The sequence below is a fragment of the Trichosurus vulpecula genome, chromosome 6, assembly GCF_011100635.1.
Source record: "Trichosurus vulpecula isolate mTriVul1 chromosome 6, mTriVul1.pri, whole genome shotgun sequence".
In the NCBI taxonomy this organism is placed as follows: Eukaryota; Metazoa; Chordata; class Mammalia; order Diprotodontia; family Phalangeridae; genus Trichosurus; species Trichosurus vulpecula.
Window position 1 is genome coordinate 72,016,227 of NC_050578.1, and position 16,364 is coordinate 72,032,590.

General features: G+C 38.0%; 1 protein-coding gene across 2 annotated transcripts in view; it reads right to left on the minus strand.

The window, feature by feature from the left end:
- WDFY3 (WD repeat and FYVE domain containing 3) overlaps positions 1–16,364 on the minus strand; it is a 316,638-nt gene that overhangs the window by 47,772 nt on the left and 252,502 nt on the right. The window contains exons 43-46 of one of the 2 annotated variants that reach the window (XM_036763543.1): positions 14,311–14,364; positions 10,445–10,613; positions 7,841–8,004; positions 3,267–3,415 (exon numbers count right to left, since the gene is read on the minus strand). In XM_036763543.1, coding sequence (XP_036619438.1) covers positions 3,267–3,415; positions 7,841–8,004; positions 10,445–10,613; positions 14,311–14,364 — 536 coding nt within the window. The remainder of the gene's footprint in view (positions 1–3,266; positions 3,416–7,840; positions 8,005–10,444; positions 10,614–14,310; positions 14,365–16,364) is intronic. The other variant, XM_036763542.1, reaches the window with a different exon arrangement.

Below are 16,364 nucleotides of genomic sequence, written 5' to 3' on the forward strand. Positions count from 1 at the left end.
TCAATCCCGTGGAGAGTGAATTGTAAACCTTCTAATGCACTTGAGAGTGCTGGGTTCGAAGACACAAAGATCTAAGTTCAAATCTCTCCTCAGAGACATCATCATCAATAACATAATTAATAATGATCATCACCTCATTCTCATTTCTTCTGATAGTGTTCAGACAGAAGCAAACAGCCTTAGAATAAGACTTCTCTTATCTGTAGACTTTTTCACAAGGGGATAAAATGGCTTCTTTTTGCAATTAAATAAAAGTATAGGGCTGTCAGCTCTTTCCCTGAAGGCTCTCTTAAAGAATCTTCAGCACAGCTCTAGAACAGACATGATGATGGGGATGATATATACTTTTCCTCTCCCCACAGGGTTTTGATTTCTTCTGCTAGGTCTCTATAGTTTCAAAAGTTTTCATTTAACGTAGCTTGGAGATTATGAATATTTTGTATGGTGATATCTATTAAATTGGGGGGTAAATTCTTAATTTCTGGAACCTGCAGTAGCATCTTGCATAGTTTATAGCATAAGCTGTATTGATCAATAAGCTTGGGCTCCTTAACAATAACTCTTAGGTAATTTCTAGTAGCAAAAACCTCATCCTGAATTACAATCACAAACCCACCAGTTTCTACAAATGCATCCACATGGATGCTTCCTTGTTAACATGTTGTTGACTGACTTCCTGCAGATGTTACCCAAACAGGGCCTTCTGATTTCACTCTTGGATTTTCACAGACTTTTCATAGGGGTAAGCCATTTTCTGTGACATTCGATACATCGCATGATGAGTACATTTGTTAGCTCTTACTATTGTTTGATGAAGTGCTGTCTAGAATTTCTGTACGGTTTTTCATGTACTCTTTCTCTTTTAAATAAATGTGTATCTTCTTATAGTTACCTTGGGGTGGTAGTTCCTGTGTTTTGTTAATGTTATAAAAAAACTCTTATTAGGATAATTTCCAAATTTATTGTCTCTTTTACAGTTCAAACAAGACTGATATTTCATACATATCAGTTGCTTTTAAAATGTTTTTTTCTGTAGTGTTTTGATTTTAGGACAAGAGTAATCTCATAATATGCACAGCCATAGCTTTTTCCTTAACATATTTATGTTTAATTTGTATTGACTGGAGGAGACCAATTTGTTTATAATTGTTGCCTTCATGAGTGGGTTTAAGCGTGACCCCTTGATTCAAGTTCAAAGCCTTCACTATCTATTTTTCATTGACCTACACAAGAATTTTATACTTACCATGTCTACATAGTATTGTTACATCAATGGAGAAAGATTCCACAAGACAGAGAACCTGTTTAATGTGTATGTGTGTGCACGTGTTTATGGAAGTCCTATTACGTGACATCATCTGTGCAGAAGTGATTAATAAGATGCTTATGTATGACTCCCTCTTTAACTGCAAAGCTAAACTTGATTCTAATTGGGGAGATGACAGTGAGCTTAAGGCCAAGTAGAACTTTTATAGGTAGGAGCTATGTTTTATCATTGTGCTGTGGCATTTAACAATAAAGAGGAGTCTTCCACGTGGATGTCAAATGCTCTGATGCTCTCATTACCCGTGAGTTTGATTTGTACATTTGCAGGACAAAGATAAGCCATTAGTACAGAATTCAGTCAAAGGCTTTGCCATTATCAGTGAAGGGAGTATAAAGGCTAACCCATTTTTCACAGAATCACAGAACTTTAAAGTTTGAAGAAATCTCAGTGGCCACCTATACCAACCCAAAGGGAATCCCTAGTATGAAATGCCTGACAGGTGATCATCCGACTTCTGCTTAAGGAAGAATTTGTCTAGGTACATTTTTATTGCTTATTCAATAATTACTGAATATATAATGAACCTCTCTTTATACCCCAGGGACTGTGTTCAAATAAGGCAACATTGAGTTAAAGGACTGGTTAATGTGCACATAAGAAAGCTGTTTTGAAAACCAAACAGGTTAAAAGATTTATATTTCAAACAGTTGTTATTTGACATACTATCAGAATGAAATCAGTTTTTATTACAAAGTTGCAAATAAATGCTCCTGCTAAGACCACTAATGTGCTAGGAACTTGTGTGGTGATAAAAAAAAAGAGGGTGAGAGATTTGAACTTCCTTTTATAATCGATAATAAAAACAATAATTGATAGTTGTATTTTAAGATTTTCAAGGCTCTTTCCTTCTATTATCTCACCTTACCCACATAATATCCCTGAGAGATGGCTTCTGACAGTGGCAAGATCCCCGTTTTATGGGTGGGGAAAAAGTGGAGTAGAGAAGTTAAGTAAATTGTCAGCCGTCACCCAGCTTATAAATGTCACAGGTGGAACCTCCTGGCTGTGTGACCACAGGCAAATCCCTTGGCCTTTCCAGTTCTGCTCTTTTCATTTGAAAAATTGGCATGAATGACACTTCCAGTACCTCCCTCACAGGACTGTGAGGGCCAGTGCAAGTCTTAAAAGCATTACGTGAATGTCAGTTATAATCATCACATACTTTTGATGACAATCAACAGCAAGCTCCTGGTTTCTTAGCTTCCCTTGTGCACTGGACGGCCTTTGGGCCATATCGATGCTCACTGTCATCTCCTTATTAGGATGGAGGGAAGCGAGGCAGAGGGGAAAGGAAAGACTGTGGGATTTGGAGTCAGACGATCTGGGTGCAAATCCAAGCTCTTCTACTCACTGCTTGTGTGACCTGAGCAAGTCATTGATGCTGTCGGGGGGAGTGCCCCTCCCTGAGCAATGATCAGAGGATCTATGTCCTAATCCTAGATCTATGTTCCTAAGAAAGCAGAGGGAGAACCTGTCAACTAGTAAATTACTGGTTCCATATGAATCATAAGGACAGTCTACTTTTCTCTGGTGGTCGGAGTATATAAAGAGGCTTACTCTCCTATCATGTTTCAATCATAAAGCAATATGGACTTTCTATAGAGTTGTATAATATTATAGATAAATGTTATATTTGAAAATGTAGATCACTTAAATAAAAATTTAAAAAGAAATTTCAAGTTGACTAATGCAGACTTTGACTCTGATTTTGGCCAGTTTACATAAAGGCTTTCCTGTACTTCCCTGGATGAGTGAACATGATGACCAGCTTTCTAAGCATCTACCATAATACACTGCACAAAGTAGGTACTTTATAAATATTTATGGAATTAAACTGTTGCATACAAATTGAGCAATTACAAACACTCATACGCACGTTATTAAATAGTTTTTTCTCCGTCCGCTAAATTACTTTCTTTCACTTCAGTGGTTTACTTACTTTGGAGGCAGAGTTTCAATATCCCGAATCTCCCTGGTTGCTGTCATTGTGAACCCATCAATCACGTAAAAGTGCTCTTTACCAAAAAGAAGTAGGCCTTCACTAGTATCCAGGCCTTGGACTCGAGCACAGCGATACATGTGTTGAATCTGTAAGTAAATCATCAACTTTCAGTCGACGCAGGCTAACAAAGCTTTGATCACTAGTTATTTTTCTCACTAATATGCAAGAAGTAGGATGTTTTTAATTACAGTCACAAAATATATTAAAGCAACCATAAGATCCTCTGAACTTTCCTAACCCTTTCTGGGCTAACAAGACCCAAAGTTGTCCTCCCATTTAATTACTATTGTAAACAAATATTTGAAATCATATCATTTGGTGCATTTTGATTTATTAACATTTTATGTTAATTTTTTTCTCAATTTCATGTAAACAAAAAATTAACATTAGTTTTTTTTTAATTTTTGAGTTACAAATTCTCTCCCTCCCTCTCCGCCCCCCTTCTTGAGAAGGCAAGCAACTTAACAGATAATATATGAATAGTCATACAAAACATTTCCATGTTAGCCAAATTGCAAAAGAAAACCCAGGCCAAAAACCCAAGGGTAATAAAGAAAATTTTTAAAAAGCATGCTTCAATCTGCATTCAGATTTCATCAGTTCTTTCTCTGTAGGTGGATGGCATTTTTCATCCTAAGTCCTTCAGAATAATTTAGGATCATTGTATTTCTAATAACTAAGTCATTCACAATTCACCACACAACGTTGTTGTTACTGTGTACGATGTTCTCCTGGTTCTGCTCATTTCACTTTGCATCAGTTCATGTAAGTCTTCCCAGGTTTTTCTATATCTTTTGCATCTTTAAAAAATTATCTCTAGACTATTTTAACATAGCAGTATTGGTCAGACCTTTCTAGACTCCTTTGGGCTACACAACTTAAGAAAACAATGGGATTTACAAAGAAATTTGGAGGAACTGAGATCATGTACTATGAAAAAGAAGCTAAGGAATGTCTCAGTAATATTTTTCAGGTATGTAAAACATTCATGTTATAGAATACAAGTAGTTTTTCTGATACCAATGCACATAATGTTTGCTTTATACTAGACTACACTTTTGATTTTTGCCATTGGCATTACCTTTGCACTTTACTGAGGATGCCCGAAGTAAGGAAATAGTAAGGAAGTACTTAACTATCCTTGATGAGTTCAACTCACCAAACTTGGATGAACTATACTTTTAAGTACTTAAAGAATGGGCAGATATGATTCCTGTGCCACTGTTAGTAACTTTTCAAAGACTGTACAAAAGACAACAAATTCTCAAATTTTCAAAAAGACAAAGAGAATGGAGCCTGCAAACCATGAGATGTTGAGTTTTACTTCAATTCCTGGCAAGGGATACAAAAGGGAGGGCAAGCAATGAAACATGTAAACCAGGAGAAAAACATGCTAAAACCTATTAAGCTAAGGATGAGCTAGGTCTTGAGGTAAAAAATAACATGCTGACTGCTTTGGGGGGATAAGAGAAACATGCTAAGTTTTAAGCTCCCCAGGATTGTGGAGGAAACTGAATCACCTCGACCTGCAGATGAAGAAGGAGCCCAGGAAGGAGAAAGTTTTTCCAGAGACCACAGGGACAAGGAAATCATATGCCTGAAGGAGGAGGTAGGCCAAGATGTCAACTTGAGTGACAAGTCAATAAGAAAAAAGTGACTATTTGAAACGAAGATGAAGAGAGACACAGTGCACATGCATGTGTGACTTATCCTTGGTGACAGACTCATGGCCCGGGCAGCCAATGCTTCAGGCCAACTGTGAAAACAATGACTAAAGGAGGACCTACAGTGGGGGTGGTGAGGGAGGCATGAGGCCTATGAGTGTCTCAAGTGCAGCAGGGAAGAGAAGGCTAAGACTTATGTAAAGGATGGGAGGAAGAGATTCAGGCTCCTCTGTATGGAAAATCGATTTTCCTCTTGTTTTTTCTACAGGTAGGTAGGGTCATGGGGATGAAGTAGGTGGGTTAGGACTCAATGTCTAGAATGTCCTGTACTTAGAAACTGGTCAATTTGGATTAAAGAAGGCCTATGCCCTAATATCTTTTAGTTGGCTAGCAACAACCACATCTTCCTGCCATGACTTGCCAGTTCCTTTTTTGACAGATTAGCCTGGTAGATTAGGGAACTGTTGTGGATATACTTCAGCAAAGTACTTCACAAAGTCTCTCATACAGTTCTTAAGGATGAGATGGACAGACGTGGGATAAACACCAGGGTATCTGATATCAACTTGAAAAGACTCCTCAGCATGGGCATGCCCAAGGGCCTGTTTTTAGCCTAGGCCTATTCATTTTTTTTTTTTTTTTTTTGCTATTGACATGAAGAAATGGATGATATGCTTATCAAATCTACAGATGTCACAAAGCTGCAAGAAGCTACTATCATACTGGGTGATAGACTTATTATTCAAAGAGATCAGGGCAGACTATGGTGTTAAGTTGAATCTAAGATTAAATCCAATTTCTTTCGATAAGCATTTATAAGATGCCTATTATTTATTAGATAGTATATCAGGTCCTAGGGATACAAAGAAAAAATGGACCTGGACCAGCCCTTGCCACAAAGAAGCTTACAATTCTGTGTGTGTATGAGCCTTATAACATGCATGCAGACAAGTAAATAGAAAGTGATTTGAAGAGAAAATAAAAACAAGAGGACACTGACAAAGGGCTTGGGCAGGTGCTGGCCGCTGAGCAGAGACTTGAAGGAAATTTGAGACTCTAAGAGGAAGTAAAGAAGGACAGCTTTGTAGACAAGGGATGGGATGGTACATATGGAGCATCACAAGTAGATCAGGTGGGCTAGAGTGTAGATGGCATGGAATACATCTGGAAAGATAATATAGCTGAAAGACTGTGGTTGGCTGGGCTGAGGAGCTCACAGTGCATCCTCAAGGCGGTAGAGAGTCAGGGCAGCTGGCACAGTGCCATATTCCGACTTGTGCTTTAGGGAACATGTAGGATGAGCTATAGGGAGCAGACACCAGAAGCAGGAAGACTGCAGTCATATGAGGTTATAGACTGGACAGATGGCCATGGGGGTGGAGGAGAAAGAAGGGGATACACAAGGTGGAACTGTGAGAAGCATTCATTCTACTCCATGTGAGGTCATGACAAGATTCTAGGAAATCTGTTTCCATAGCATTTGCTTCAAGGAAAATGCTTCCCAAAATTTATGTACCCTTAACATTTCTCTAGTATCATTTAAATAACTCAGTAACTCGGAAACTGTATTACTACATTCACACAGTGGCATGTGCCAAGCAATCTTTGCTGTAGGGGAATCTTGGCTATCAGGGGCAGAAACACGAAGGAAGATTTAGAGAGGGAGGATGCCCAGAGCCTACTTTTCTTTTCTTCCATCACTACATACCCTGGAAAAGTTAAATTAACATGCCAAAACTGACTTTTTTCCCTATTCTTCACTGACACTTTGATTAGCTCCTGATGTAAAAGGCTGAAATTTGTTTGAAGTTCTGTTGTTTTCACAAGTGAAGAGGACTGGTGATCTTTCAATGTAGACACCATTTTCTAGGCAGCGACTATCCCTCAGTAACAAGATTTTTTTTAAGACTGGTCAAGAAAAGTATGACAAGAAGAAGACAAGGTCAAACAAGTCTCATTTCATGTCCAAGTTGAAATCTATTTCCTGCAATATTAGAATGTAAAAGCCAAGAGCCAGAGTAAAAAAAACATATTAATGAAAAAGTCTGAAAAGAGATCTGGAAGAAAATGCAGTCCTACAATATCAAGATGAACGTCCACTTTCTGCTTTTGTCCTTGTCACAATGTCAATAACATAACTACTAGTAATAAAATGGAAGCCCCACAGGTTCTTTTGTGGATCTGAGATGTCCTCATCATGAGTTCATAGTAATGATTCCCAATGGACAGCTTAGAATTCTGACATCTGCTAAAGCTTCAATATAATGACAACCCATTTATTTATTAGTAGTGAAGAGAAATGGTGATGAGAAGTGGTGCACAGTGCAGTGGACAGAGGGTCGACCTTGGAGCCACACAGATGTGGGCTCAGGTCCCACCTCTGGGCACTTATTCATTCAGTGCCCTTGTTAATTCTCTAAGACCATAAGTTGCAGAGAAGGTGGCAACCGGCATGGGGAGGGGGAGTTTCCTCACAAGGGAGCTCACTATAACCAAGAAATTACAGGTCCAGTCCCAAACCCTAGGACAAAACTCTATGAAGCAAACACAGTATCCTTTGATCTCCAGTCACTACCTACACACAAATAGAGGACAAACCCCACTGACTGTATAGTCTTAATTTAAAAGAGAGCTTACTCACTTTCAAGAATTTCACAGATAGGGGAAACAAGACACTGAGAAGCTGAAGGATGTATCCAGGATCACAGGTTGTCAAAAGGGATAAAAGACAGATTCTCTAGCATCCTGACAAGAACCTTACTGACCAAATCACTGATCAGCCTCCCCCAAAGTATCTGAACTCAAGTTCTTAAGTAAAGCAAAGTCTGATGTTCTTGAACACAATACCTTCTCTCCCTCTTCCAGCAGGCGAAGCAATGTGGCATTATCTGTTTTCTCTTCCTCTTCTATGGCGCTGCCCTCAGCAATCTGGTCTTGGAGTTGTTCCTGGTTTTCTTCATCCCCCCCATCAGGCGCAGAACGAGATCTTTTCAGAGGAGGTTTAACTAGACCTGTAATGTCATTATCAAATAAGTCACTGTTATTGTCATAAGGATTAGTTTTGCAGTGAGACCCTTATCTCTCATAATTTAAGAAACTGGAATTCAGACGCTGATGTGAAAACTTTGGCAGACACAAAACACAGTGGCTTGTTTGCCATTGTAAAGAACCCTAAAGAGAAAACTGGCATACTTACATGATTCTTTAAGGCAAGATTCTCAATAAAGAGAGAATAAAAATAACAGAGAAACAGAAAATAAATTGATCAAATTATTTTTATTAAAATGTTAAAAAAAATCACAAATATAAAAATTCCCATGGTAATGCCTCTTTCTGGCATAGAGGCAACCTTGGATTCTCAAAAATTGTGTCAGCATTGTACAAGCTCTGGCCAATTCTACCAAACTTGGAAAGACTTTGAGTGTGGTCCCCACAACAGACTGCATACACCACTACGTCTCTTTTAGCATGAATAATAAATTCCCAGGAATGGTTGCATGTATTTTATGTGTACTTCTTGAAGTTATAATTTTGTAAAAAAGTGGTAAATGATTTCAGCCCAATGGAAATATGAGTGTGAATCTGAATGCAAGTCATTACACATCAGGAGGAATCATTATTTGCATTAATTGGGATCTAGCCTAGCCTAGCTGAACGTAGAGAAGCTAGGCACCAGATGGCTACCTGGCAGTGAACTTTTTGACACAGCAGCTAATGAAAAAGATAAAAATGCAATACGGATCTTTATCCTTGAGGCCTCCTTCTATTTCCACAGTGATGATAGCAGAGTGGTTAAAAAAAAGGGAGGGGGGAACAGAAGGTGTAAACAATTTCAGTTTAGTTTTACCCACAAATATTAACTTAAATGCTGGTATTCTAAATGTGCAACCTTTGTTCAACAAATGACAGTAGATACACGATTGAATCATATCTATAATGACGTTCTTGCTATAGATAAAACAAATTAAAAAAAAGAAACCACAGATAATTAGAAAGACAGCTTACAGACCCTCCTTATAAAAGTGAATAAAAAAGTTAATACAGCTGGCTTTAAAATACATCATTTCAAGGGATATTTGGTCATCTCATCTTGTAGGCTTGTTGATATTTGTAGATATTTTAAATAGATATTTGTGTGTATAGGTATATGTCTATATATAAGATATGTCACAGAAATGTTAAAATATTTACTTAAATTCATGTAGCAAATTAATAATGGAGTTTTTGAGAATACAAATTTTAACACAATCCATTTTTCTTTCTACTAGATTATACAAAAATCTATTAATGTTGAATCACACTTCATTTTCCCCCCAAAGAGAAGCAAATTCTGATAACAGTATCTTAATAACTTCTGATTATTATCCCAATTTCAGGAATCCTAGAATTTGAGAAAGGAAAGTGATCTCAGTGGTCATGTAATCCAGACTGCACATCACCAGAAGGACTCCTCACTATAGCACACCCACAAGTGGTCATGCAGCCTCTGACTGATGACCTTAAAGGAGGAGAACCCACCACTTCACTTCTGGACAGCTCTAATGTTAGGAAGTTCCCCTGACATTGAGTCTAAGCTGCCCTTTTTGAGGGCCTCCACCCCCCGCCCCTGCCCCTGTTTCTTGCTCTGACTTCTAGGGCCAAACAGAATGAAGTCTCATCCCCTGTCCACATGACAGCCCTTCAGTTATTTGAAGGCAGGTATCAGATCTCGGGTGGCTAAGAATACCTACTGCCTTCAGCCAATTTTTGTATGACATGAACTCAAGGCCCTTGACCAACCTGATGACCCTCCTCTGGACCCTTTCCAGCTTATCAATGTTCTTCTTAAATCATGATCTCCAGATCTGAACACTCCGGATGAAGTCTGAAAAGGGGAGAGTTCTATGGGACTATTGTCTGGAAGCCACATCTCTCCTAATCCTGCACCAAATCACATGAGTTTTTTGGGCTGCCACATCACACTGCTGATTCATATTGAGCCCCCAGATTGTTTTCACAGCTGCTGTCTAATTCTAGCCACTTAAACTCTGGCTCTAAAAATTTAGGGCAATCTCTTTAGCCCCAGAAGTGAGATGACCACTTCCTGTTGGTTACAATGCATTAGTCACAAACCCAGAAATTGTCTATTAAAAGTGTTAGCTTAAAATAACTAACTGCTCTGGAGCATGGTTAACTACAGATATCAACAAATAGCTGGCCAGCACATAACACACATCAGAAAAAAATTAAGTGATGCCTCATTCTTCACCTTTGGCACAGAGATCAAACTTATACAATTCTGAAACAACTACTTATTCCCAAGTCATCTCAGGATTATGGAATTAATCATGGCTCTCTACTATCCCTATTTCTTCATGTTCTAATATGAACGAATCAGGAAGTCGAGCCACCCATGAAAGACTAACAAATGCAAATGATCAATTTTAACTGACCACAAAGAGGCAGCCTGACCTTTAACTTTGGCAATGGTGTCTTCCCCGTGCTCTGGCTCCTGCTGTGTAGACTCGCCTTCAGAGCTTTCTACGATGGCATCTTGGACAAAGGCTGGATTTCCCGAAGCTAATCGCATGTAGTATTCTTTACTGTCATAGCTGACTGCCCTCCGGTATCGAGCAGGCTTCTAAAACATAATCAAGGAAAGCCTCATCAAACCATCTTTCTATGGAACAAGAGAGCTAGGAGCATTGAAAATCTAAGGTTATTGGGGGGAGGTGCTGCATATTTTATGCTACCTAGTTCCCAGATGTTAGTAATCAGTAAGTATAGAATTTTCTTTATATGATGAAGATATGTGCACTTTCTTTAACTGTGGCCAAGTGAATGTCCTGTAAAGAAGCTCTTTTTGTATCTTGTCTTTTGTATTATAACTTTGTATATGAATATTTTAAAGAGTTAACCAAATGTTGTAACAATGTCCCTATTGGAAAATGATTAAAAAATATCAATAGTTCTGCACCGTCAGAAATAGTGATTAGCAGTGGGAAGCATCAGATACACTTCCTCTGCAGCACTACTCACAAACAGCCCCTTCCAACTGCATACACAGAGATTTACCTTTCTAGGTTTCTTCTGAACCTTGTGTTTGTATTTCCTACTCAGCCTTACTCTTTCAATTAGAAATGCTCAATCCTCTACTCCATTAAAGATTCATTAAAAAAAAAAAAACACTTTTTTTCTCCCTGTAGAATTTTACTCAGTTTTTAAAGGTAAGTTATTTTTAATTTTAAGCCCCTATCCTGTGCCTTTTGAAATACTCCAACTCTTGGTTTAGAGTAGACTCTTCCAGGTCTTAGGTGATTGGGATGATGGTTCCTTGGTATCTGAACTATTTCTTTCTGGATGTTTGCAGTATTTTTTTTAAACTATATTGTGAAAGCTTTGGATTTTGGTCATGAAATTCCCAGAAATTTTCCTTCTGGAGTTGCTTTCAGGAGGTGACTGATAAATTCTATCTTTACTTTGCTCTCTTGGGTCTAATATGTCTTGGGCAGTTGTCATTTAGGATTTCTTAAAATATAGTGTACAGGTTTCTTTTTTATCATGGCTTTCAAGGAGTCCATTGACCTATTTTTCAGGTCAGTTATTTTTTATAGCAGAGATTTTATATTTTCTTTATTTTTTTCAGTTTTTTTTATTTTGTTCTACTACTTTTTTTCTGTCTCATGGAGTTTCTCATTTCTTTTTGATCCATCCCAATGTTCAAGGAATCTGCTACTTGGGTAAGTTTTTACCACTTTCTGTTCTAAGCTACTTATTCTGTATCAAATTCTCTCCTCCAGAACTTTTATTTCATCTTTTTGTTTTAATCTCTTACTTCATTTTTCTGGTATTTACTTTGTCTTTGTGGAAAACTCATTTTTCCTTCTGACTCTCTGCCTGAAATTGTCATGGAGTCACTCATTTGGGGTATCTCTGGGTCTACTGCAACTCTTTCCATTCTTAGTTCTTGAATTGGGGGCTCTGTGCCAGGGACAGGTTCCATCTCCAGCTGTGCTTCTGGGGGTGGTTGCTGGCCCTGGTGGGTCTGGACCCATATCCCCTGGGTACCTTCGCCTTCTGGCCTCAGGCACCCATGGAGCTCTGAGGTTCAGTAAGCTGGAGGCCAACAAAGATCAGCTGAAAGACTTCCATGGTCTTCTAACTATCCCCTTCTCTTCCTAAAAGGGGTCCCTTTACTAGCCATGCTCTTGCTTCTCTTTTTCACCCATACAAACCCTATCTACCCTTTGGGTCCACAGAGGGCAGTTTCTGAATACAATCTGCTAATTTTTGTCTGGACCTGTGATTTCCTCGGTGTGGAGAACTCCCAATGTGGAAGGCCCGCCAAATGTGGAAGGCACTTCACTGATCCAGATGAGCGACTCATTCTGCTGCTCCATATCTAATAGTCTCAGGGAACTCCCTGGGACACTGAGAGGTCAAATGATTTGCTTACATTAACAGAGCTAGTATATATCAAGACAGGGCTTAGAATAAGGTTTCCTGATTTGATTCCTATGTTCAGGTACATTCCATATAATGTTGTTCCATCTAACGCTGTCTTCTGATAAAGTCATATGGACTTTAGATTATAAGCAAACCCCACTGTAAAGTCACAACCCCCAGAGTAGCTGATCTGCTCAACTGAGCAACCATTTATAGCATTCCAGTGGAAGTGACCAATACCATACCTCATAATCCTCCTGTCTCTTTGTCTACTATCCTTTCTAAACAAATTAATTACTGACCTTGGGCGAAGAATTCCTCTATTTATAAAACAAAATTGAATGCAACTCTAGCTTCACTTCCTATGTCCATCTGTGTGAAAGAAGATATATGGTTTATGAATTAATTTACAATTTAAATAAATTATCATGTAATTAGGAGGGACATTAAAAAAAGGAATATAATAGTGAGCTATAGGAAACCCTTAGACATATTACAAGGAGAGGTATATTTGCCTCTTATTTTAAAATGGTTCTCTACTTGCCCTGTTAACATTTGTCCTTAAAACACAGACAATATGAAGATAAGGGTCTGAATAGCCTGTGAGATTAAACACCAAGATCACAGACCCACTGAAGGGAAGGTTCATATGTCTCCACTGTTCGAACTTCTTTGGAATAGAGCTAAAACAGAGTAGAATACCTTGGGCCCAGAGTTTTCATCAACACTTTAGGTATAAGCCTGAAATGAGAACTAACTTCTAGAATCTTCATTTCTAAACTGTATTTGTTATACTTTTTCCTTTCATATAAACAAATAAACTCTAAATATATTCCTTAATATGATGTGATACAGTATTGTCTGCTGATGTATAAATAGGGATATTACCTCTCCTGCTATGATCAGATTAAGCATACTTTTTGCTCATATAATCTAATTGCTAATATAAATTCTACCAAAAACAAATGTGCTTTTATATGGAGTGTGTTTCTGAAAATGAAGACAAGTTCTACTATAGAAAATTACCTTCTTTTTAAGTTTATAACAATATAGGGGAATGAACTTTAAATGAAGAGTAGGAGTGATAAACAGGGAACAGAAATTAAACAGTATAAAAATAAAATATGTAAAACACTAAAATGAAAACTTTAAGTGTCCTAAGAATTCTATAATGGTAAAAATTAAGATGACTAGTATAAGCCTCTTATTCTACAGGAGTAAGATCCTTTTAAAAAGTAGGGGTACTGAAGCATTGATAAAGTACTTATTTCAAAATAAATGAAGGCAGAGTTAGTGAATATATAGATGGCAAAAGAGTATCTAGGAGATTACTGCCCAGAGTTGTAATTCTAAGCTATTAGATTCTTTCTTTAAATGCTTTTGAGATGTTACAGTGTTTTCTAAGAAGCATCCAAACTGCATTCAACTGGCCAACAGAGAATAATAAAATAGCCTATACTTTTTATTTCAGTCATAAATTTTAAAGGGTTCATTCTTTCTGATAAATAACACCTTCTTTGGCCCTTTTGGTCCACCTCTACATTCCCTCCCCACCTTCCCTACCAAAAAAAAATTCTTGAATGTTATAAGGTTCCTTCTTCTATGTAAACCACTGAGTAAATAACATTAATCAAGCATAACTAATTACTAAAGCCAGTATAAGTTTTATTATGAGCAATGAAAATTTAGCCTGTTAGTGAGCAACATACAAATTCTACAGAAATGATTAGGCAGATTGGCAAAGGAGAGAAGAACATATCTCAGCAAGAACATACTAAATCTTTAACCCTTGAAAAAGCAACTTTGAAAACTAATCTTTAAGTTAGTTTGGTCTATCATGCATTAAAACTGTGCATGTAGCTGACATTCTTTTAGGGTACTTTATGCTTTACCTTTTGAGGAATGGTATCATCAGGAGGGTCAAGCTGCTTACTTGGGGTGGCAGACTGAAAACAGGGGATTAAGTACAGAGAGATCAGAAAAAAAATCTCGTGTGTGTGTGTGTGTGTGTGTGTGTGTGTGTGTGTGTGTGTACAGATGACAGCAAAGCTTTGAGTTACTGGTGAAATATAAGCTAGATATGAGCTACATACTCAAAGTAAATTTTCAAGTCTGAGCTGCTTGACATGATGAAATGACACAAAATAATTCAAGAAAATACTTTAAAATATCCATTGTTATTGAAGATCAGTACAATCTCTTAAAACTCTCTCTCTCTCTCTCTCTCTCTCTCACACACACACACACACACACACACACACACACACACACACACACCCCTCAAATCTTAAGCCTAAAAAATACCAAATCCCCTTGCCTGTGGCTCATTTGATTCTCCCAACACCTTTGGTAGGGAGGTTCTATTATCATCTCCGTTTTACAGATGAGGAAACTGAGGCAGATAGGAATTAAGTGACTAGGCCAGGGTCACAGAGCTAGCATCTGAACTTGGCCTCCCGACTTCAGGTTCCATGTTCTATCCAGCATCACTTGATTGAAATTCACAGAATAAAGGATCTCAAAATTTTTAGTTTGGTGGCCCCTCAACCTTCTAAAAAATTACTGAGGAACTAACAGAATCTTTGTTTATGTGAGTTTTATCTGTTGATAGTTACCACATTAGAATTTAACTGAAAAATTAAAAAAATTATTCGTTTGAAAATAACAATATACCTATTAAACATTAGCATAAATTACATATTTTTCTGAAAAATAATTATATTTTCCCAAAAAATAGTGTGAAGAGAGGCACATTTTTTTAAACTCTATAATGTCTGGCTTAATAGAAGGGCTGTACTCTCCTATTTGCTTCTGTATTCAGTCTACAATGATATAATAATCTATCATAATAATCATAGAAGCAGCTAAGCATTTATACAGGACCTACTATGTGCCAAGCACTGTGTTAAGGGTTTTACAAACATTATCTCATTGGATCCGCCCAACAACTTTGGGAGGTAGGTGCTGTTATTATCCCTCTTTTACATTTGAGGAAAGTGAGGCAAACAGAGCTTGGTTAAGAGCCTTGCCCAAGGTCATGTGGCTAGCAAGTGTCTGAGGCCAGATTTTGAACTCGGGTCTTCCTGCCTCCAGGAACACTGCACCACCAACTGCCCCCTGGGTTTTTTTGTTTGAAGTACATGAAGAAAAATCCAGCCTCATATGCATGTAGTTGAAAAAGTGAAGAGTACTTTAATAGGCAAATTATAAAATAATTTTTTTAATCTCTTGGACCCCTCAGAGACCTCCACTGGTCTATGGGCCATATTTTGAGAACTGCTGTCACAGAACTCACAAAAATCTAGTGCTTGATAGTATCTTCAACCTGTTGATTAATACTAAGGCAGGTGGGTACCAAGCAGGATTGACTTAACTGAGAACATACAGCAGCAACAACTGACAATTACCCAGGAATTTATATAGGAATCAAGACTGGACCTGTGATTGCACTGATACATGGAATTCCCAGACAAGGAAACTCTCACTACTGATACAGGTTGGCACTTTCTCTGCAACTTGTAGCCTTAGCAAGCTCCCTGGGGAAGGCAGTGGGAGGTTATGTGACTGGTGCAGGGTCATGCAGCCAGGATGTGTCAATCTTGAGCTCAGGTCTGCCTGGCTCTAAGGCCAGCTCTCTGTTCACTACAACACAACAAGTTTGCAAAGAACTTCACATATATTACGTCATTTGAGACTCAAAGAAACCTCGCGATGAAAGGATTACAAGTACTTTCACCCTCATTTTATAGAAGAGAAATCTGAAGTTCAGAGAGGACAAGAGTCAAATTCTGCTCTTGAAACTTTCTAGCTACGAGATGCTGGGCAAGTTATTTAAAATCCCGGGCCCTCAGTTTACTCATTTGTAAAAGAAGGGGTTGCACTTGATGGCATCTAAAGTCCTTTCAAGCTCTAAATGTATGCTACTATGTGTGATTTGTCCCGATCA